Raw genomic sequence first — 22,583 nt, 5'->3', positions numbered from 1 at the left:
CATAGATAAACCAAACTTTTAACGAATGACATAAATGAGTCTTTTCTCAAAGTTTTATGACATATTTGAGCCTTTTTCCTTTTTTCTAAAACTTGAGAACTTGAATTTTTTTATCAAATATATTTGCCAAATAATAATAAATTATGTGAACAAACACTAGTTGTCAAGAATTTTTTAAAATTTTCCTAAAAATTTGTTGGGGCCAAATGCTTAATTAAGGAAATAAAAGAAAAGAAAAGAAAAGAAGGAAAGCGTACACAACAAACACGAACCGTTAGATCAAACTGGATCCATCGGCAGAGGAGGTGGAAGAATTTGCCCTAATGTTTAATTATCAAGTTGGCGGCACTCGTCTTGTTTGATTTCTCGATACAGACGCATTAGGTTTTTGGAAGAAGGTAAGGAGATGAGTCGGAGCTTAGGCATACCGGTGAAACTTCTTCACGAGGCGACAGGGCATATAGTGACTGTAGAGATGAAAAGCGGTGAGCTTTACAGAGGAAGTATGGTCGAGTGCGAGGACAACTGGAATTGCCAGCTCGAAACCATCACTTACACTGCTAAAGTATGGTTTTCCCCCTTTTAATTTTAACTTTTTTTTGTTTGCTCTTCCTTCAATCTAAAAACCCTAGTTCTTATAATTACACGTGATTCCGAATCTAGATGGAAAAATTAGGTGTTGATCTCTTTAATTTTTTTTGGACAAGTAGACTGTAGTTAGGCTTTTGCAGGCTCTTTCCTCAAGGTAAATGTAGATAATAATCTGGTGCTCCTCCTCCTGTCAATTCCATGTAAACTGATGAGCTCCCCATACTCCTATGATAAACAAATGTCGAGAAAAAAGGTGTGAAATAGAGTTAGAACTGAGATGTAATTCATTCTATTCTGTGACGGTGCCTAAAAGAAATATATTCATGGTGGGGAAAGATGCCCATACTGGAGATTCTCAGGGTCGTATTGGTTATTAAGAGATAGATGGAGGAACACAGGGGATAGAGTAAGGGAAGGGAAGGATAGATGGGTTTAAGTTTGTATCTAGCTACCTATTAATGAATAATAACCTCCATGCTCTCATTATAACAAAAAACCAACTTCCAAGCTTTGTTTTCGAGGAACTTGATCTCTTTATTTATTTTTTGATGACAAGGGAAACCCACAATCACTACCCTTTAGGTGTGCATAGGGTAAAACCCTTGTTCCTATGCAATAGCTCGCAAATCACATAGGAGAAGTAACCCGCACTAGGCAAGCCCGGTGTGACGAGCTCAATCCACAAGGCAAACCCCTTGCTTTCGCTGGCAAGGAGTTTTGAACTTGAGAACCTCCAACATGGAAGTCCTAAGCCCAAACCACTGGGCGATCCCAAATGGTACTTGATCCCTTTATTAATGAACAGATTTTCCAAAATCCCCTCTTTTCCTGGCAAAGGATAACCGAAGACAGGGAAAAGTCTACAAAACACTACCAAAATTTCCTTTCTAGATTATCAAATATTCCATTGCAATTTTTTAAAAATTAATTAATTATATGAGGGCTTTGATATACCATAAAACTTTTGTTTACCAAAATCTAATATTTGATATTGTATTGCCCATGGCCAGCTGGTTGATTTAGACCATGATAGGGGGAAACACTAGAATGAGAGTCTTTTTTCTCCTCTTTTTTCATACGGTTGTATGCGAGTCAGCTCGCACACACCCCAACTAATCAGTAATCCCTACCAGGTACCTGCTATCTCTGTGTGCACAGATCACTTAACTTTTTGTCTTTTGTTGAGATTTGAACCTTGTTAACACATGATCCATCTTAGTTTCATTGATCGTTAGGTCACCCTTTGATTGAATAATGGCTAAAATTGCATGATCACAACTTTTTCTAGTTATATGGGTCTTAAAAAGTCATTAGCCGAACTTGCACTCCAGAAGGCTAAAGTACGTGCTACACAAATCATTTCACATCACACTCAAGGAAAAGAATTCTAACATTACCCAACCATAAAAACACGGATTTTCATGGAAAAAGTTTCAGATATCTCACAATAACAGTATAACAATAACAATAATATAACTGACCTAATTCATCTAGTGGATTTCATAGGAGCTCTATAAGTGTTTTTATTCTTTTGCTTTGTATATAATTAACACTTTTGGAGGTGGCCAACATAGCCCTTAATGCTGAGGAGTACAGAGTTGTCAGGTTCAAAAAAATAAATATAACTAGACCTTAGTGCCAAACAATAAGGGTACATTTAATAGAAATTTCTCCTCCACCTTTCATATCCATTTATTTATTTATTTTATGATTGAGATTTCCCATTGGATCTTTGGTACATTGTTTGAAACATCATTGGCCCATCCCTCTATCCTTCTCCCACTTAAATACTAGCCTTTTTGTCTGAAACATGATTGAAACCTGTGAATTGTGATGTGCACCTAACCCACACATCACATGTTGCGGTCTTACCGCTAGAGCAAAGCTGTATGACCCCTTCCATATCCATTTATATAAATGGATGACAGATATAAATAATTTATACATAAATGACAACACAAAACATACTAACAGTTCGTATATGAAACTTCTAGCTTTTGAGGTTTGTCTTATTTATTTGACTTTTTGATGTTCTATTTGATCAAGTGTGTATTCCTGGTAGTAAAGGTGCTAAGAAGAGGTTTAGAATTTGTGACATTTTGCTGTCATGTTTCTGTTGTGCTTCCTGTTTGTGGTTCTCAAGTTCCCCCGTTTTTAGTTTCTTCACTTCCAATTTCTTGAGGGGTGCAACTTACTCTCCAGTGCATTAGCAGAACAAGTAAACAATACCATGGTCTTACACTGCTGTCCCTGTCCTTGATATTTTTCTGAACATTGTCTGTGATGAAAAAGCATCAAGATATATCATAAATCATCCAAATCTTATTGAACCTTTGCCAAAGTAAAAGAGCGATTTTTGTAATCCTTGAGTTGAAGCTTCCTATGGATATTTGATAATAAGCCTGGGTAGTTGAGAAGGTTTGGTAAAACAAAAAAAGAAGCTGGAAAAAGCTGATTTAGCAAAGTCTTGTTTTGCATTCGTTACTGCATGACTGATACTGGATGAATGATTCATCTTCGAAGCTGTAATATTTGTTTCTTTCTCCAGTTACTCATGGAAAAAGAAATGTAGGTTTCAGTATAGGACCTTCCTTCTATGGGGTATTTTAAAATATTTTTTGCAATGCAGGATGGAAGGGTGTCACAACTGGAACATGTTTTTATTAGAGGCAGTAAAGTCAGGTATATAAAAATATAGTTTCCTATTGCATGATTTTTGTCTGTTTCCTGCTAAAAGCATAGCTGAACTTTAATTTCTATCAGGTTCATGATAATTCCAGATATGCTTAAGAATGCTCCCATGTTCAAGCGTCTAGAAGCTAGAATTAAGGTACTTTACTGAAGCATCTGTCTTTGTTTTATCCTTGTTCTTCATTTATTTGAAGTGTTTCACTTATGTTTAATTTCACTTTTGAAGGGCAAAGGTTCATCACTTGGTGTTGGACGGGGACGTGCTATGGCAATGCGAGCTAAAGTGAGTGTTGCTTCTATTCCTTCTACTTGTTTTTTTCTGTTTGAGGCCAACTACTGAAACTTAACCACATACCATCTCTTGTAGAATTTAGGTATATGCTGTTAATTTGCTTGATTTTTGCACTTCATAAAAAAATAATTGATTTTTGCAAAATGGTAGGGCCAATGCCATGTTTAGTTCAAAGAAAAGGAGGGAGATTCGAATGGGGGGTGGGGGAGTTGACAATACAGGGAGAGGGGAGGTGAGATTGATTGATTTTACTTCTAGTCTTCTACTATGTTCCTTAGTTTTTCTTCTTAAAGGAAGTTTAACTTAAATGTTTATCTCTTGGTTCTTCCAATTTAAGAAAGTTGTCAACGCCTGATACATTTACTTCTACCCTCCATTTCACCGAAACTATAAAAGAGTCCTTGCTGGTTGCTCTAGGCTGTGAGTTGGGAATTGTGATCCTCCAATGAACTTTAGTGGGATTTCTTATCCACCTTTTCTTTTGCTGGAGGAAAGGAGTGGAGAGGATGTTATGTAGAATTGCTCTATAAAAAAATAGAAGGATGTCATGGAGAATTTGTTGTGTTTTAGCTAGCCAAGAATTGTACTTCTAGTGAAGAAATGAAATGTACCTGATTATAAATATCTCGTTTGCAGGCTCAGGCAGCAGGTCGTGGAGCAGCACCTGGTCGGGGTGTTGTACCTCCTGTAAGAAGATGATTGCCCCATGCGAGATTTCATATGATCTGTTTTTGAGTTCTTAAGTTCATTGTATTGACAGTAAGCTTCTGTGCCCTTGTAATCTAAGAAGGAACATTTGGTTTAGAATTTCAACTTCCTGGTCTATGATACTACTTGAGAGAGCTGGACAATTGAGCGACTTTCGGATGGCTGGTATAGTTTCTCTTTCAACATTTTGTGAATCAGGAATAATTTGCTGTGTCTCAGTCTTGTATGGGTTGTGATTTTTATCCAGCGTTTTAAATGCAAATAGTCCCTTTTTAATTAGCTGTAACCTCATCTGGTGCATAGCTTAAAGGATTTGCCAGAATATCCTGTACAATCTCTTGCAGTCAAGAAATCCTTTCTTAAATATTTTCATGCTTTTCCTTGTGAGGTCAATAGCTGAAGCAAGCAAACAAATTATATTTTAGGACGAAAAACAGATTCAGGTTGAACCATTGATGAATTACTTTTGGAACTTGAGTTGGATAGAGTACTGCATCCGCGGCCAGTAAAATTTATGTCTGGCTTACATTTTCTCCATACTGGTTGTAGTAAATCATGATTAATTACTTTGTAGGATAGTGTTGGGAGCAACTTGCACGTAGTCAATCAGAATAAAATATGAACAGTAACTTATACAAGTGTTACATTAAAATTGCAGTTCCAATGATTGTTATACTGGTATGGTTGAATATAGTATCAAAGAGAGAAACAGGTAAAGCCTAGATGTGGATGAAAACTAGGCAAGATTAGGGTTCAAATTCCAGCAAACACGAAAACGTAAGTCACTTTCTTTCATTTGCTTTTAAGGAGGATAGGGTAAGTGGGAGTTAAATTAGTCAAATTACTAAGGTAAGGCATACCCATGAGGATATTCTACAAGTCTAGGGATAAAAAAGGTCAATAGCTGAAAAGGGTGGGATTAGTACATGTTCGATGGCTTTAGTAATATTTTGGATATCTCTTTTCTATTCCATCTTAATTCTGGACAAGGATCCATCAACATATGAGACAACCTTCAAAAAATCTAACATTTTGAGGTTGCTAAGCTTATCATGAATCATCAATGCTTGCTAATTGCATCTTCGTACTATGGTACTGTTTTGGTACCATAAGGTCCTCAGGTATGTCTTGACAAAAACTGAACTGTTTGACTAAATTTATCAAGATACGATTCAACGATGAAATTTGCATCATGCCTGTGGGTAATAAAGCTTGAACGAAGACTTGCGAATCACCATTGGAGAGGAGCCTTCTCTCTGTATTTTTTTTTATGATCTTTGCCTTGTGAAGACTGAAGCCCTATTTATGATTACGGGGGAGAGAGTGCGATGAATACATACTCTTTTTCTTTCAATTTGATTGGTCTACCTAGGTAATCAAACCAATAGCAAAGTTATGTAATAAAAATGTATATAATTGGTTGAACCATGTCAATTGAACACTTTACGATATTTGATTGACTCTTTTAATTGGCTTGACATGCAACATCACCTAAGCACGTGATAGGATTTTATTGGTCCTTGACTTGATGTGCCACGTTATTTGACACATGACATGATTAGATGATCTCTTTTATTTGACTTACTTTGCCATGTCATTTAACACATGACACCAAATTGGACCTCCAGATGGCATCTTGGATTTAGCAATGTGTACACGCCATTTATAGCATAAATCAATGAACTAGCCTAATAAAATTAGATCATTAATGAAATTCATATTTGTTGAATTTAAATAATTAATTAAATTATATTAGCCATATTTGGTTTGAACTTTAAAGCTAATTTCAGACATGAATAATCCTTTTCGCAAGCAATTTCATTTTCCAATTTGAAATGGATTTGGCCGACGCTTCCTACTTCTAGCTTCTCCGAGTTTGCTCACATTAAGGAAACTAGGGTTGCATATCGGTCTGTTCAGTTCGATTTTGAAGTTTATTGGTTTGACTTAATAGTTATCGATTTATAGACATGACAAACCGTTATAGAGCCATTAAGATATTGACTTATTGGTTATCAGTTTATAGGTTATTGATCATTATCGGTTTGGTTATCGGTTTAACCGTTAAGATTTTACACAAAAAAACACATTGAAAATCACTTAGAAACAAGGTGGCAAACCAAATGAATCATGCGCATGAGTTGATAAATTGCGTTTTGCTCAAAAGCAAATGCAAAACATTGCAGAATAACCAAGAGTCTGAGACAATAAGAAATAAAAGTATGAAAACTAAACCTTAATTAAAAGACTTTATGTACCGAATGGTAATAAATATAAATTATTAAGTCACTATCGAATTAATGATTAACTCGTTAAGAAAAAATCTTAAACTGTTAAGAACCAATAACCCGATAATAAAAAAAATTAAAATCATTACTAAAATCGCTAAACCAATAACCTATTACCAATAAACCAATAACTTTTTTTCGATTCAATTAATCGATATCGATTCGATTTTGAACAACTCTAAAGGAAACTATTGATGCCTTCGCTAACTCAATCTTTGAGGGAGGGCTAACGTAATTCAACTCTAGGTAGGAGTTGTGTCCTTTTTGGTTTTGGAAAACTTTTTCTTTCTCAAATCTCATTCTTTTATCATCTGCGTCTGTGTTAGAAAATTTATATCTTGTTGTAAAAACATCGAAATCATGACCCATTTGATTTTTTAGAAATTAATTTTCAAGATACATAGCATGTTCAAATTTTGGAATTAAAATCCTATAATAGCGTTTTAGATGAATTTTTGAAGTTAGCTTTAAATTCTGTGATGCTGATTGTGACATTTTTATGCGGCCTCATGATAAATCTTGTATATTGACTTATGAATATTGGAATCACAAACGACACGTGGAAATGGGAAGTAGAGTCGTCGAGCCATGTCATATCCCAAAACCATGATCTATCAGCACATGCAATTTTTTGAATTTAGCCTTGAATTCTGATATGCTGATTTTATCAATTTTATGTAGCCTCGTGGAAAATCTCCTATTTGACTTAGGAATGCTGGAATCACAAACGGCTTGCGAACCTGTAGACTCGTTGAGACATGTCATGTCCTAAAATCATGATCAGAGAGGATATGAGAAGTCCATAATAATCTTTTGTCACTGTTTTGTAAGCTACCAACATTCCTTGAGATTCATATATATGTCGAGGAAACAAAACTAGACAAAATACTTAAATGCTTGTCTATCAAGTGTTGTAGGTGTGAGAACTTGACAAACACTTAATAGACCAGCATTTAGGTATTTGGCGGAATACATAGATAAGCCTTTGAACTTAAATATTTTGTCCTCTGATGCACCTCAACTATGTTGTCTTCCTATTGAACTCCTGAACCATACATAATTTGTACCTTTTAAATATTCATCGCTGACATTGCATAAAACATCACTAAGTTTTTTTTTTCAAAAGGGAGCATGCAATTCACCTTTTCCACGTGGAAAATGCAACAAATCAAAAGTCAGCTTCTTTAAATTAAAATACACATCAGCACGTTTAAGTTAAAAATGCAAATATATGCGTCATTTTCACGAAACACACTTTTGGACTTCCTTTCATTGCAGCAATGGTGAGGAGAAAACCCTAAAAATTGATCTTATTTTCAGCGATTCTACTAACATTTAAGCTTTTAGAACTAAATTCCTCAAATTTCGAAGTAATTTTGGGAGTTTTTCGAAGGTATCATCGAAGATTGCATAAGATTATAAAGTTCAATCACGATTTTGGAGTTTGATCCATAGTGACACATTACATTTGCAGTTGAAGAAGAAGGAATCGATGAACAAGATAACTTCGACATTGACTTGATGAGCAGCGTCGTAGAATGGAAGAAGAGGGAAAAAATGGTTGAAAGTATGTGAGTAGTTGTAAGGAAGAAGAGAAAGAAAAGAGAAGGAAAAGAAAAGAGGAGAAATAAGAGAAAGAGGGGGAAAATTAGGGTTAAAAAGGGGGAAGAAGACCGTTACATTCCAAAATGGATTTCACATCAGCCCCTTTAAATTCTTTTCACGCGTTCTTCAAAAGTGATAATATACCATGTAATGTTCAAAAGGAACAAGTTATGTATGGTTCAGGGGTTCAGTAGGAAGGCAACATAGTTGAGGTGCATGAGAGGAAAAACCAACCAAGTTCACGGACTATGTGTTCCGCCTAAGTATTTTGCCTAGTTTTGTTTCCTCGACATATATATGAATCTCACGGAATATTGGTAGCTTACAAAACATTGACAAAAGATTATTGTAGACTTTTCATACCCTCGAGTTGAGCAAATATATGAGCTATTTGATCATGATTTTCAGATATGACATGTCTCAACAAATCTACAGGTTCACAAGCCGTTTGTGATTTTAGTATTTCTAAGCCAAGATATAAGATTTTTCGTTAGACCGCATAAAACTAGCACAATCAGCATGACATAATTCAAAGCTAACTTAAAGAATTCATCTAAACAATATGAATGATTTTAATTTTGAAATTAGATATGTTGTATATTTAAATTGGTTGATTTATTTTTGTTCTTCCTTGTAAGAGAGTTGAACTCATGGCAAAAGTTTTTCCATATACCTATTTTGGGTGAAAATATATTTAATGAAAGTATCTTTGACATGTCTCAAGCTTTTATGGATTTTGAACTTATTCAGTTCATCATTGATGAACTTTGTAATAGATTGAAGAAGAAGAAGAAGAAGTAATGCAGAGAAGATAGAAGAAAGTAATGTATTCTCATATGAGTTAATATGAAACTTGTGTATAAATGATACAGATTAGGAGTATATGTAGACTACATTGACTAAGTTAGTTAGACAAATAATTAACTCTTAACAAACTTTAACTGACTGACTTTTACAGCTAATTACCTAATTAACTAACTTTAGGAACTTTGCACAGTTAGCCTCATTTGCATAGCTAGTCTGTTTTTAGTCTTATAGCCTTTCTTCAACACTCCCCTTCAAGTTAGTTACTCTAAATATATTAAGAACACCTAGCTTGGATTTAAGATATTGATGTTGGACCTTGGCTAGTCCTTTTGTAAGAAGATCTGCAGGTTGTTCTTTGGTAGGAATATATTGAGCTTTGACTTTGCCTTGCAGAATTTTTTTTCTAATAAAGTAACAATCAATTTCTATATGCTTTATCCTTTTATGGTAAATTGGATTCTAGCAATTTGTAGTGCTGATTTGCTGTCACTGAATATGTCAACTGGCAGTTTAATCTTGACTTCCAATTCAGTTAGTAATCCTAGTAACCAAATGAGTTCAAACACAATAGATGCTAAGATCCTGTATTCTGCTTCAGGAGAGCTCCTAGAGACAGTAGTTTGTTTCTTTAATTTCCAGGATACTAAGGAATCTCCTAGCTTGACTAGGAAGCCTGTAACAGACCTCCTTGTGTGTGAACATGCTGCTTAATCAGCATCACAAAAGGCAGTCACATTTTATTCAGGATTACTTGACATAAATATACCTTGACCAGACTGTGACTTGATGTACCTGACAATTCTTAATGGTGGTTCCATATGTGACTTTTTAGGTTGCTAAAGATACTGATTTAGGGTTTGTACATTATATGAAATATCAGGTCTTGTAACTGTTAGATACAACAGTTCGCCTATTAACCTCTTATATGAACTAGCATTAGGTAATAAAGGATCTTCTCCATTGTTGTTGGTTGTATACTCATCATATTCTCTTGTTCTCAGTTTGACATTTGAATTTATAGGAGTAAAAAATGGTTTAGAACCTATAGACCAAGTTCAGCTATCAACTCCAATGAGTACTTCCTTTGATGCATCAATATGCCTTGATCAGATTTAGCAAGTTCTATACAAATGAAGTATTTTAGGTCTCCCAAGTCCTTCATTTTGAACACTTTCTGTAGTTTTTGTTTTGTTTCCTCAATTAGCTTTAGGCTATCTCCAGTTACTAGTATGTCATCAACATAGACCAATAATATTACAATTTCAAATTCAGATTTTTGCATGAAGAGAGAATGGTCATACTGGCTCTGTTTGAACTTTAGTTTTAGCAAAGCTTCTATTAACTTGGCATTCCATTGTCTTGGTGCCTATTTCAACCCATACAAAGATTTGATGAGTCTGCACAATGGTTTATGCTCCCCCTGACTCAGAAATCCTTGAGGTAGTTCTATGTAAATCTCATCATGAAGATCACCTTGCAAAAATGCGTTGTAGACATACATTTGATGGATATGCCAATGTTTAGATGCTGCAAGTGCTAGCACAGTCCTAACAGTGACCATTTTAACTATAGGAGAAAAAGTCTTCTGATAGTCAATACCTTCCTACTGACTATAGTCTTTAGCAACTAACTTGGCTTTGAATCTTTCTATCTCTCTAGTAGCTTTATACTTGATTTTATATATCCATTTGCAGCCTATTGGCTTCTCCCCTTCTGGTAAATTGACTGTGTCCCATGTGATTGCTTTGTAGTGCAGAAATCTCAGCCTACATTGCCTCAACCCACTGAGGATCCTTAACAACCTCTGAGTAAGATGTAGATTCTGTCACACTAGAAAAAGCAGACAAGTAAGCTTGATATTTAAGTGATAACTCATCATAAGATAAGTACTTAAAAGGGTATGAAATAGGTTGCTTGTAGCGATTGCGATTGCTTATTTGATTGGGAAATAGGATAAGAAGTATCCTGATCAAATTGAGTTAATGATGTGAAATCTTTTAGCCAGATAGGAGGTTGCTTGTCTCTATTTGATTTTCTTGTGGGAACTTGAGCTTGTATTGAAAGCTCTTGAGACAGTTGAGGGTTTTGTGTAACAGATCTAGGTAGAGAAGTAGGGTGATGTTCATCACTAAAAGCTGTGTTTATATCAGTGTTAGTAATCTCACAATTAGTATGGACATTCTCATCTCTATTACATATGTTAGGAGTCATGTATACAGGACTATCTAGGAACAAACTTTGAGACACAAGATCCAATTGTTGGAAGATAGGTGGATCTAAAGTCTTAGCCAAAAAAGGAAACTCATCTTCTTTAAACACTACAACCCTGTTGACAAAAAATGACTTTGTGTGCAAATCATACAATATCTACCCTTTTGAACTTCTGAATACCCCATAAACACAACTGTTCTAGTTCTAGACTCCATTTTATTAGTTCATTGTACTAACTTAGCATAACACAGACATCCGAAGACTTTCATATGTAGTAGAGATGGCTTGTTATTATACAACTTCTCATAGGGAGACATTCGTATTAGAGAAGAAGGAAGTCTATTGATAAGATATATAACAGTAAGAACACAATATCCCCAAAATTGTATAGGTATATTAGCTTGTAATCTAAGAGCCCTTGTGACTCTAGTATGTGTCTATGCTTTCTTTCAGCTACACCATTTTACTGAAGAGTATAGACACACATTCTTTGATGAATAATGTCAAGATTTTTTAAACATATTAGTGCATACATCATTTATAAATTCAGTTCCATTATCTGTTCTTCAAATCTTAACAGTTTTATTGAACTGAGTTTTCACATATATAAAGAATTGTTGGATAGTAATGCAAGCGTCAGACTTCAATTTAAGCAGATAGATTCAAGTCATTTTAGTGTAGTCATCAACAATAGTCAGAAAATATTTATTTCCATCAATTATAGGAACTTTATAGGGTCCCAAATATCCATATGAGCCATATCAAAATTACTATCAGTTCTTATACTACTTGCTGAAAAAGGAAACCTAGTTTGTTTTACATTAGTACATACATAATATTTGTTTAGAACTCTGGCTATAGTTTCTAGTTTGTTAGGAAGTAGCTTATTTAGCACAGTAGTAGATACATGCCCAAATCTATTATGCCACAGATTTATAACTACTTCACTACAAGATGCTTGTATGTTGTTAACAACTAACTTGACTTCATGAGAAGGTTGTCCAAGAGTTTGATTATGTAGAGACCATCCTCCAATCTATCAATCTCCTTCACCTTCCCACTTGAGAGATTCTAAAAAATACAAAAGTCAGGATAAAAGAAGACACCACAGTGTAGTTCCCTGGTAGCTTTAGATACAAACATCAAGTTATACTTGAATTGTGGCAACAAGAAAACATTCTTTAGCATGATTTTATTTGAAATTGAGTTGTGACCTGTATATGTAACTAGTGAAATATCTCCATTAGGCAAATAACCTTTTTTAGTATTAATAATAGCAGTAATAGAAGGTTTATCGAGCAAATCTATATCAAACATCATGCGGTTTGTTGCCCTAGTGTCTATAATCCAATCCTTGTTATTACAAGTAACTAGACACATACTGCTTATACCTGATTCATCATTGTTATCTGTGTTATCCAGAGTATTTTCTACATTTGCACTTGCTTAAAAGTAGTTGTTTTTGTTCAGCATTTGGAGTATTTGTTCGTACTGCTCTTTAGAAAATACACATGCCCCAGGTTGTGCTTACATTCCCCCAGCCATTTGATATCTTGAATCATAATCTTGTATCTGATAAAGTCCAGCGACATTGGCTATGACCTGAACTTCTTGTCCATGACTGGCTGTAAGATTTAAAAATTCTGCCTAGTGGTGATTGTTTAGCTTGAACATTGTATTCTCCTCCTTGTCCATTACTAGAACTAAATTTTTTCTTCTTGAAACTTGGTGGATATCCAACCAACTTGTAGCAATTCTCCTTTACATGACCTTTTAGTTTACAAAAGTCGCACGGTAAACTATAATCCCTTTTGTACTTCTGAAAGCTTGACCCTGTCTTTGAGTACATTGCTGAAGCTTCATATTGTGAGGATGAAATTGGTCCAGCTCCAAGTAACCCAAACAGAAGCACCGGTGATTTCCTTTTGCCGTTCATCATTCATAATCATAGCATATGCTTTATTTTCAGAAGGTATGGGTGTCATTAAGAGTATCTGGCTTCTTACTTGATGATATGTATAATTTAATCCTATTAGAAGTTGATACAACTTCTGCCTTTGTAGATAATCCAAGAACTCCCTAGATTTCTCACATTCACAGCCGGGGAACAAGAGAATCAAGTTCATTCCATAATCCTTTTAGCTTTGTAAAATAGACTGAGACAGATGAAGCTCCCTAGGTTAATGAAGTGATTTCCTTGTGCATCATTGACTTTGTCAAATCTTTCTTTCAATTCCTCCCAAACAACCCAGGCATTAAATGCATAAACCACCCCATTCAACAGAATATTAGAGAGAGAATTCATCAACCAAGAAAACACAATGGCATTCACCCTTTCCCACTGCGCCCAGAGTTCTTCCCTAAACTTCTCTTTCTTACATGTACCATCTACGAATCCTAGCTTGTTTCTACCTAACAAAGCAATGTGCATAGACCTACTCCAGACAAATTAATTCTCTATTCTTGTTAACTAAAGAGAAATTAAAGAGGCCACTTACATCTGATATGCAAGTGAAGAGGATGATTGAGATCAATGATTTGTGTTGCCTAAGTTCCATTACTGGATGTATATTGAGTGCTTTCAGGCGCCATTAACAGCTTCTTGTGACCTTGACTTTGCGGAATTTATCAAGAAATCAACTGGAAATTCTAGAATTTGAATTATTCGAGAAAGAAAGATTGAGATTGAGAAGGAGAAAGAGAGAGTAAAGACGAGTTCTGTAGTTAGAATCTCGTGAAAGCTCTGATACCATGAACTTATTCAGTTCATCATTGATGAACTTTGTAATAGATTGAAGAAGAAGAAGTAATGTAGAGAAGATAGAAGAAAGTAATGTATTCTCATATGAATTAATGTTGTATGAAACTTGTGTATACAGAATACAGATTAGGAGTATATATAGACTACATTGAATAAGTTAGTTAGACAAATAACTAACTCTTAACAAACTTTAACTGACTTTTACAACTAATTACCAAATTAATTGACTTTAGGAACTTTGCACAGTTAACCTTATTTGCATAGCTAGTCTCTTTTTAGTGTTATAGCCTTTTTCAAGAGATTTCCTATTATTCTTATGATCTAAGTATTTTTCGTAAGATTTTCAATAATTTTATGCTTGCAAACGGGGTCCTAAAGTTAAATTTTATTAGAAAAGAGAGCTTGTATTTATTTAATAAATTTATAAAAGAGATTTTTTTCTCATAATTTTCGAAAATACATGGTAATTGATTATAATTTAATAATTATTTTTTATTTTTCAACTGACAGTATAATATTTCTCGTAATATTTTGTAAGACATATATATATATATATATATATATTATACGTTACATAAAGCAACAAATGTTATAATCTTAGCCAAATTCTCATTGATTATAGTTTTGAAAACTTTTTCTATCGAGGTAATTATTATACAAACTATCAAAATTATTCTAGAAGTGTTTAAATTAAAATTAAATATGAATAATTGAATGAAAATAAAAAAATAAAAGGGACGTGTGCTCACATTTCAGTGGCAATCAGTTAATATATTCAGTAAGCAACTGACTAAATAATCGCAGTCTGATGTAGCTATTATCATAGCAGGACAAGTGGTTCATCACAAATTAAGATAAGGCAATAATTTTGTTAGATATAGTTGACTCTCTAAAAAGAAAACATTGACATTAATTATTGGACAAAACTACATTGCACGCACTAAGAAAAAGTATTTTCTATCAAAATCACGTTGAAGTCTTGTATAGATCAACAATAAAATATAAAGGGCAACCTTAACTGCACCAAAATAATTATTATTGATTAAGGTAGAAAATAATATCATACCTTAAATCTTGTACGTGAAAATGGCACTAGGTAGTCACTTACAGGATTTTGTTTGTCTTAGTCTACACTTGTAAATTATTAACACTTGTAAATTATTGGTTAAAGGCATAAGTATTTATTATGATCGAAAAATTAGACACATTTTTTTCTTTTTGGGATTCTAATTAAATTTTTTAAAAATAAAATAATTACTTTCCTAAGTGTTGAGGTAGTAAAGAGAGTGTATTTCACTTTTTGAGCAGAAGCATAATTTTTTAAAATATGATTTTGTATTAAATATATTTATTACTACTTATTTTTTGTTCGCTTCTTTTCTTCTGTTACCTTCGAGCTTCTGAATCGAAAAAGAAGACACCCGTTGAAATGAATTTCGCCAACAAATTGAAAAGGCCATAGTTGAAATTGGGTGAAAATGATTTTCACCCTTAACTTTGACTTTAAAAATCAAACTCACCTCTCAACTTTCTCCCCCCCTTGTTCTCTACAAAGTCATATTTTACCTTTGTCAGTTTTAGTTTTCCATTTATGTAATATTTTTTTATATTATATATAATATTTTTATTTTTTTAACCTATGTATTAATAGATTTTTATTTAAGTTCATTAACATTAATATAAGTAGAATAATCCTTTTCTAAATTTGTTGCAAGATCTAATATTTTTTTTTTTATGATTGTTATTTTAATATTACATGTATTAAGTACGAATGTATGTCTTATATAAATACATATTTACATTTAACTTATCTATTAGTATTAATACATTAACGTGCACTTTAACTTGACATCAACTAACATATACGAAATCTTAGCTTTGATGATGTTATGAGGTCTAACCTTCACTATGACATTAGTGGCTTAGATCTTTGCGCTTTCTGTGGGCATATATATATATATATAAAGTGAGAGAGAGAGAGTGGGTGGTTGGTTGGTTGGGTGGGGGGTTAGCACAAAAGATTGGTCCGCTCCGAAATCCACTCTATAACCTCTAATTTTGGGTGTGCACAAATAGACACTTAAATTTCTATAAAGTTGAAAAAGTAGACACACTCGTCCTACACATGACATAACATGTGTCCTACATGATATAATACAAATAGTTCAGCCGTATCTCATGCGAATTGTCATTGAACAATTAAAAGGTCCAATATACCATTAAATGTTAGTAAGAGAGCATGTTTGGACCTTTATAATTTTTCAAAGATATATTTTAAGTAAGGAGATATATATTCAGTGTAACTTCATAAGTTGGTATGAAGAGAGTACTGTTTATCAGTATTCTCACCTTGTGGGGGTTTGTTTATGAAAGACCCTTAACTCAAGAAAAGAATAACAAATTAAGTATATATAAAAAAATACAGTAGTGAAGAAGTCATATTCAAAATAATGGAGAAAAGAACAACATCAACAACGAAAATACGATAATCGATGGAAAGAAAAAATAATTAATTATAAAAATAAAGAATAAGATGATGATGATGATGATGATGATGATGTGTCATGTTTTATCTAATCACCTCTCCCGAATATATTTTTTTGGTCTACTCTACCTCTTCTCAGACATTATACTCAACCTCTCACACCTCCTCATTGGAGGCATCTTTGTATCTTTCCTTCATATGCCTGAACCATCCCAGCCTTAGCTTCTTTCTTCATATTGTTCACCATGGAGGACACTCTCACCTTGTCTCGAGTAGTTCATTCTTCATTCTAGCTCGAATACTATGTCCACACATCTATTTCAATATTCCCATCTCCTCTACTTTCATCTTTTGAACGTGCAAGTTCTTGATTGACCAACATTCCTCCCCATTTAATATAATTAGTATAACAACCATTTTATAAGACTTACCTTTAATTTTTGGTGACACATTCTTCTCACAAAATACATCAGATGCAAGTCTTTTTTTCATCCATACTTGAGACTGTCTTTTAGAAATGACGTGCGTATCAATCCTTACTTCCACATCTGCCTCAAAAGTTACGTCATTGAACTTGCATTCCAAGTACTCTATTTTGTTCATGCTTAGGATGATCCCTTTAAACTTCAACGTTTGTCTCAAACGTCCAGCTTATCGTTAACCTTATGTCCTTATCATGTGTCTCGTCAATCAATACTATGTCATTTGCAAACAGTATATATCATGACACCTCCTTTGAATATGTCGTGTTAGCTCGTCCATCACTACTATCAGTTGATCTCTGGTGCAACCCCATCTCGACTTGAAAGTATTTCAAATTTTCTCACACTACAACAAAAATATTTTTTAATGGTAATAAATATATACGTTACCAAATAGGGTTAAAGCCTTTATCGACATTAGTTATTGCCATTAGATCCAATACCGTTATAGGATTTAGAGACATTTACAAAGAGTGCTAATCGCCGCTAGAAATACATATTTAGCGGCAATTAAGCTATTTCCGTTAATTAATTGCAGCTAAAGATTATTTTTGATGAAGTGTCATACTATTTTTACCCGATCTTGCTTCATTTTACATGTTGTTAATCATCCTAATGTAGCTATATGTACAACTTCAACCTCCAAACATCTCAAATCATGTTGAGTACAATTTGTTATATGTTTTTTCTAAGTAAGTGTTGGCCCCAAGTAGTTTTTGGGAAAAACTTGAAATTTTTTTGGAAACTAGTGTTTGTCCATATAATTTGCCATTACTTGAAAAATATATTTGACAAAAATTCCAAGTTCCCAAGTTCTAGAAAAAACTAGAACGTGGGAACTTGAGAAGTTTTAAAAATTATCTCAAACTTTTATATTTTATAAAAACACCCATCGTTTATTAATTTCAACTAAATATTTATCTACCAACTTACTCCATTGCTTCATCTTCTCAGTCATCTGATCTAGAAATGCAAGCTTGTTGGAATAGATTGTTCGTACAATGTGGAAAGATTTTATAAAAGAATAGTTTGCTATTACCTCCCCGGAAAAGAATAGTTTGAGTGATAAGATTGAGAAAAAATAATAATTTTTTTAAATTCGATTAATATATTACTCTTGCCCATATTGTTATTTTGCTGTTGTTGATTTTTATCAATTATGTTATAAGATTTTTTTTAACGGAACGTGTTCATTATTAAATGATAACACAAACTTATGGATATTTTAAATAAATTTTAGAACTTACAGGTATAAAATAATATTTTTTGAAGTTTCACCAAAACTTGAAAAAATTTATGATCAAACACATGATAAAACTTCATCAAAATTTCATCCAAAAATAACTTGCCAAAATTATTTAAGAACTTGAAGCCAAATCAATGAATTTCATATGTCTATATTGCTTCACCAATCTCCTTACGAAATACATAACTTTTGTAATTGATCTTCCCAATATATATTCAAATTACTTCTCAATTAAAAATAAATATAATGTTAAAAACATAACCATTAAGTGAAAGAGGAATATATATACGTCAAATCATAAATATTAACATCATTTTTCGTTTTTCCTTTTCAAAAAAAAAAAAAAAGCCCACGGAATAGCCTAGTGATTGGAGTAGAAAGTCACTTGACAATTGACATGCGGAAACATTTTGCAGAAACATTATTAAAAAAAGAGAGAATCTACCAAAAGTCAGAAAATCTACAAAAGCCTTTTTGACTTGGTGACTTATGTATCTTATTTTAATGTGATACCAAGTTTAATAAAGCAAAAAAATATTTAAATATTATGATTTTCAATTAAAAATATGATAAGTATATTAAAATATTTTTTATTTTATAATTTTATACATATTACTCTTCCTGTTTCAATTTGTGTACGTATTTTTCTTAGTCCGCTTAAAAAAATGATCCTTTTTTATTTAACATTTTTTTAATTTTAATTTTTGCATGATATATTTAAGATTATAAGATTAAGTACCAATTTAATATATTTTTTATATTTTTAATTTAAAATCACAAAATTCAATTATTTTTTTTAAAATTTTATGTCAAATTAAAATAAATCAAATAAATTAAAAACGGAGAAAGTGTATGAAAAATAGAAATTAAAAAAAAATCTATATAAGAAAAGAAATACTACTAATTTATAGTCGCTTTTTCTGAGTATGACTTCTGACTATCAAAACTTTGCTTTTATAATGGTCCATTCTACCAGATTCCATACTTCAAACAGCAAAATCTAATCTTGTTAAATGTTGTTGTTAATATAGTCAATCTATTTTAAGTAGGTCGGATCAAGAATTGAATCGAATTTAGAGTGGGTTGGATTCTGAATAAATTTAAAGATTAATTTTAATTTTTAAATATTTTTTTCTGAAAAAATTATATCTATTACATTATTAAAAAAGTATCGAAAATTGGATTTTCAGCTAAATGACCATGAAAACTAATTAGAGAAAGACGGATGACTTCTGAAACACAAAATAAAGTCGAGTGACTTTGATGGTGAATTATTGTTAAGTTGAATGATTTTTCAGACATTTCAACTCATCAAACATTCCTGGAATGTGTAAAAATGTAATCTTAATAAAATTGCATGTTTTTTTTAAAAAATAAATATATATGGAGTATATTAGAAAGTCAACATAGAAAGATTAAGTATCTATTTGACTTAACTTATCTAAAACAGTTTATAAAGTGTTTTCAGCTTATAAGCCAAAATAAATAAATTGAGTAACCAAACACTAAAAAAAACTGAAAACAACTCATAAATCAATTCAAACGGACTCTAAAAAATCTAATTGGACAGGTAGTGTGATCAACATCTAATTGGAATTGTGCTCATTTGACTACAAGGATGACTCGAAGAGACTAGCAATATGTATCATCCATAATTAATTTTGTGGAGAAATATATTATTATTATTATTATTATTATTTTTGTTATTATTATTATTATTATTATTATTATTATTATTATTATTATTATTATTATTATTATTATTATTATTATTATTATTATTATTATTACTTTTTGAGAAATCTATTACTGCTTCATTAATTACGACCATTTGATTTTGTTTATTTTACTAACAAATAACTTAGCTTCTTGAATTATGACTTTCTTTTAAGAAAATCAGAAACGAATTAAATAACCCTCATTTATTTATTTGTATGTATTCAATATATAATGTACAAAAAATTAGTTAGACTTTGTTAATATATAAAAAAACATCATATGGGGAGTGGAGTATATCCATCAATTCTCAAATCATATGAATAAAGTGAATCATATCTAATCAAATGGAAAATTGCACTCCAACAAGTATAAACCAAAGGGTTCCACTTTATAAATTCTAAAGGAACATGAATCACTAAAAGTGGCCCTTGTCCAACCGACATTTCCTCATTTCATTATCCTTCACCAACCACTTTTTCTTTAATAAAATAAAATAACAAAAATTACGCGAATAAGCAAATATATACTAGTTAATTAGTTAACATAATTATAGTTTAGTTGATTTATAATTCTCCACTAACATTTAGCATTAATTACGGTTGAGTTTGTATACTTTGTATAATTCGAGATTTGTATAACTTTTATATAATATAATTTTGTATAATATAATTTGTATAACTCTTTAAAGTTTAGATTTTGTATAAATTCGTTATTTTGAGTTTATGCAAAAATAACTCAATTATCTGCGAATTATATAAACCTGCGAATTATAACGACGAAGCAGCTTAAACTATAGCTACAACTCGTAAATGGACAAACCGTAGCTAAGGAGCATAATAAAAATACTATTTATGAAATTTCCCCTAAAAAGTATCACATAATCACAACTAACTATTTGTTTCCAATTACACTCTTATTTTTTTGAATGACTTTATCATCAACTTTGATTTTGCTACGCTCAATAAGAAGTCGGAATAGCGGAAATAGGTCCGTATTCGATGCAATGCAGATTTAAATTAGTGAAGCTACTAATTTCACTATATTCCTACTGAATTTTTCACTGAAAAATGTTGAGTGATTTTTTCCACAAATATCTTGATTGAATAGGTAAGAAAAGAAAAACTAGTAATTGTTTCTCTGACTACAAACTTTTACCTAGTTAATGTCAAATAAGGAAAAACAATAACAAGAAGCACAAAGCCTAAACAAGTGAAAAATAAGAAAGATTCACCTAAAAAATAATCTGTGGGGAGACTATTTTTTTTTTAAAAAACTTTTTGATGTGCGTTGAAATTGACCTCAAGACCTAAAATTAGATTAAAGTGATTGGTTTATAAAATAGACCATTTTCATCCATTTATAGGAAAAGTGGTAACAACACTTACCATTCCTACACTTCAATGTTTGAAAAGTTTTTGTAGTATCACTTTCAACAGTGTGAAATACGTACAACTCCCTTGTCCCCCCCCCCCCCCCCCCTTCAAGAGATTACATGTATGATGGTCAATTTAACTACTCTATTTGTGCCATGAAAATCTCATTCGAATTACAAGAACTTATATGAAAATATATGGTCAAAACCACATAAGCTAATAATCTTTTGACGCTTTTAAAGAATGTTTTACTAAAGAATAATCAAATTGGCTTCTTTTAAATTATGTAAATCATGAGATTTTAGCATGTGATTCAATAGTGTAATTTTATACGTGTAGAAGACCTCTTATAAAAAATAAAAAAATAAAGTTGGACTTTTGAGGCTAGAAGAGGGATGAGTGGTCTATTTCAAGTGACCACCCACCACACAAAACACCCACAGCCCTATAATAGTTTCTTTGTCCCCATTCACTTCACATGCCTTTGTTCTTCCCATAAATATACCTCTTTTCTTTCTCATTATTTCCCAACACACAAACTATTCTACTAGTGTTTTCCTTTCACAATTCTCTCCAAAAATAATAATAATAATGGCTCTAAAGAAAGCAACTCAAACAGCAGCTCTTAAACAAATCCTCAAAAAATGTTCTAGCTTTGGAAAAAATGAAAATGGGCTACCAAATGATGTCCCAAAAGGACATTTTGTTGTATATGTTGGAGAAAATAGGAGAAGATATATAATTCCAATTTCTTGGTTGACACATCCTGGATTTCAAAGTTTGCTTCAAAGGGCTGAAGAAGAATTTGGGTTTAATCATGATATGGGAATTACTATTCCTTGTCATGAACATGATTTCTCTTCTCTAATTTCAAATTTTGATCGGATGCACTAAAATCTCGCTATGTGATGACCACGGAGTTCGAGAAGGATTAATTGTGAATACTAAACTCTTTTGGTGTGGTTAGAGTTAAAATTTTGTATATTGATTTTCACGTACTCTATTGTTTTGGTCAGTGGTGATGAATGTTTACACCCGTCGAAAATTCTTGTTTATGAGAATCGAACTCCAAAAATATTTCTTCATAATTTTTTTTCTTTCTTTTTCCCAGAAGTAATTCCAAACCTAAAAATGTATTGTTTGCAACATTTTCTCAAATATGGAAGATATACTACGGTTACAAAATAAATTTTAAAAATAATTTTATTCATTAAGATTATGATTACAAATCTCTTTTTTTCCTTGATTTTTCTCTCTTATGATTTTTCTGTGATTCGTGTACCAAACTAGGATGATGTGGACCTCCTTGAGATTTATTTGATCT

The 22,583-nt window shown here is 32.3% G+C and overlaps 2 protein-coding genes across 2 annotated transcripts; both read left to right on the top strand.

Moving 5' to 3' along the window:
• The first annotated feature begins 276 nt into the window (after positions 1–276).
• Positions 277–4,561, top strand: LOC129874727 (small nuclear ribonucleoprotein SmD3b-like). Its single transcript, XM_055950065.1, has 5 exons — positions 277–565; positions 3,221–3,273; positions 3,355–3,421; positions 3,509–3,565; positions 4,211–4,561. Exons 1-5 carry the CDS (start codon positions 407–409, stop codon positions 4,271–4,273), a joined length of 399 nt encoding a protein of 132 aa, XP_055806040.1. The 5' UTR covers positions 277–406; the 3' UTR covers positions 4,274–4,561.
• A 17,211-nt stretch (positions 4,562–21,772) lies between these two features.
• On the top strand, positions 21,773–22,320 carry LOC129873781 (auxin-responsive protein SAUR50-like). The gene has a single exon (XM_055948955.1). The coding sequence runs from the start codon at positions 21,851–21,853 to the stop codon at positions 22,151–22,153; it is 303 nt and encodes a 100-aa protein (XP_055804930.1). The 5' UTR covers positions 21,773–21,850; the 3' UTR covers positions 22,154–22,320.
• Positions 22,321–22,583: the final 263 nt, after the last annotated feature.

This window comes from Solanum dulcamara, chromosome 11, assembly GCF_947179165.1.
Source record: "Solanum dulcamara chromosome 11, daSolDulc1.2, whole genome shotgun sequence".
Taxonomy (NCBI): Eukaryota; Viridiplantae; Streptophyta; class Magnoliopsida; order Solanales; family Solanaceae; genus Solanum; species Solanum dulcamara.
The sequence above is the reverse complement of the archived record's forward strand: the minus strand, read 5'-3'. Positions and strand labels throughout refer to the sequence as shown.

Excerpts from the sequence above, each read along its gene's own strand:
- LOC129874727 (XM_055950065.1), top strand. The coding sequence starts at position 407 with ATGAGTCGGAGCTTAGGCATACCGGTGAAACTTCTTCACGAGGCGACA. Across the intron at positions 3,274-3,354 it reads ATTAGAGGCAGTAAAGTCAG|GTTCATGATAATTCCAGATA; the intron begins GTATATAAAAAT and ends AATTTCTATCAG. Across the intron at positions 3,422-3,508 it reads GTCTAGAAGCTAGAATTAAG|GGCAAAGGTTCATCACTTGG; the intron begins GTACTTTACTGA and ends TCACTTTTGAAG.
- LOC129873781 (XM_055948955.1), top strand. The coding sequence starts at position 21,851 with ATGGCTCTAAAGAAAGCAACTCAAACAGCAGCTCTTAAACAAATCCTC.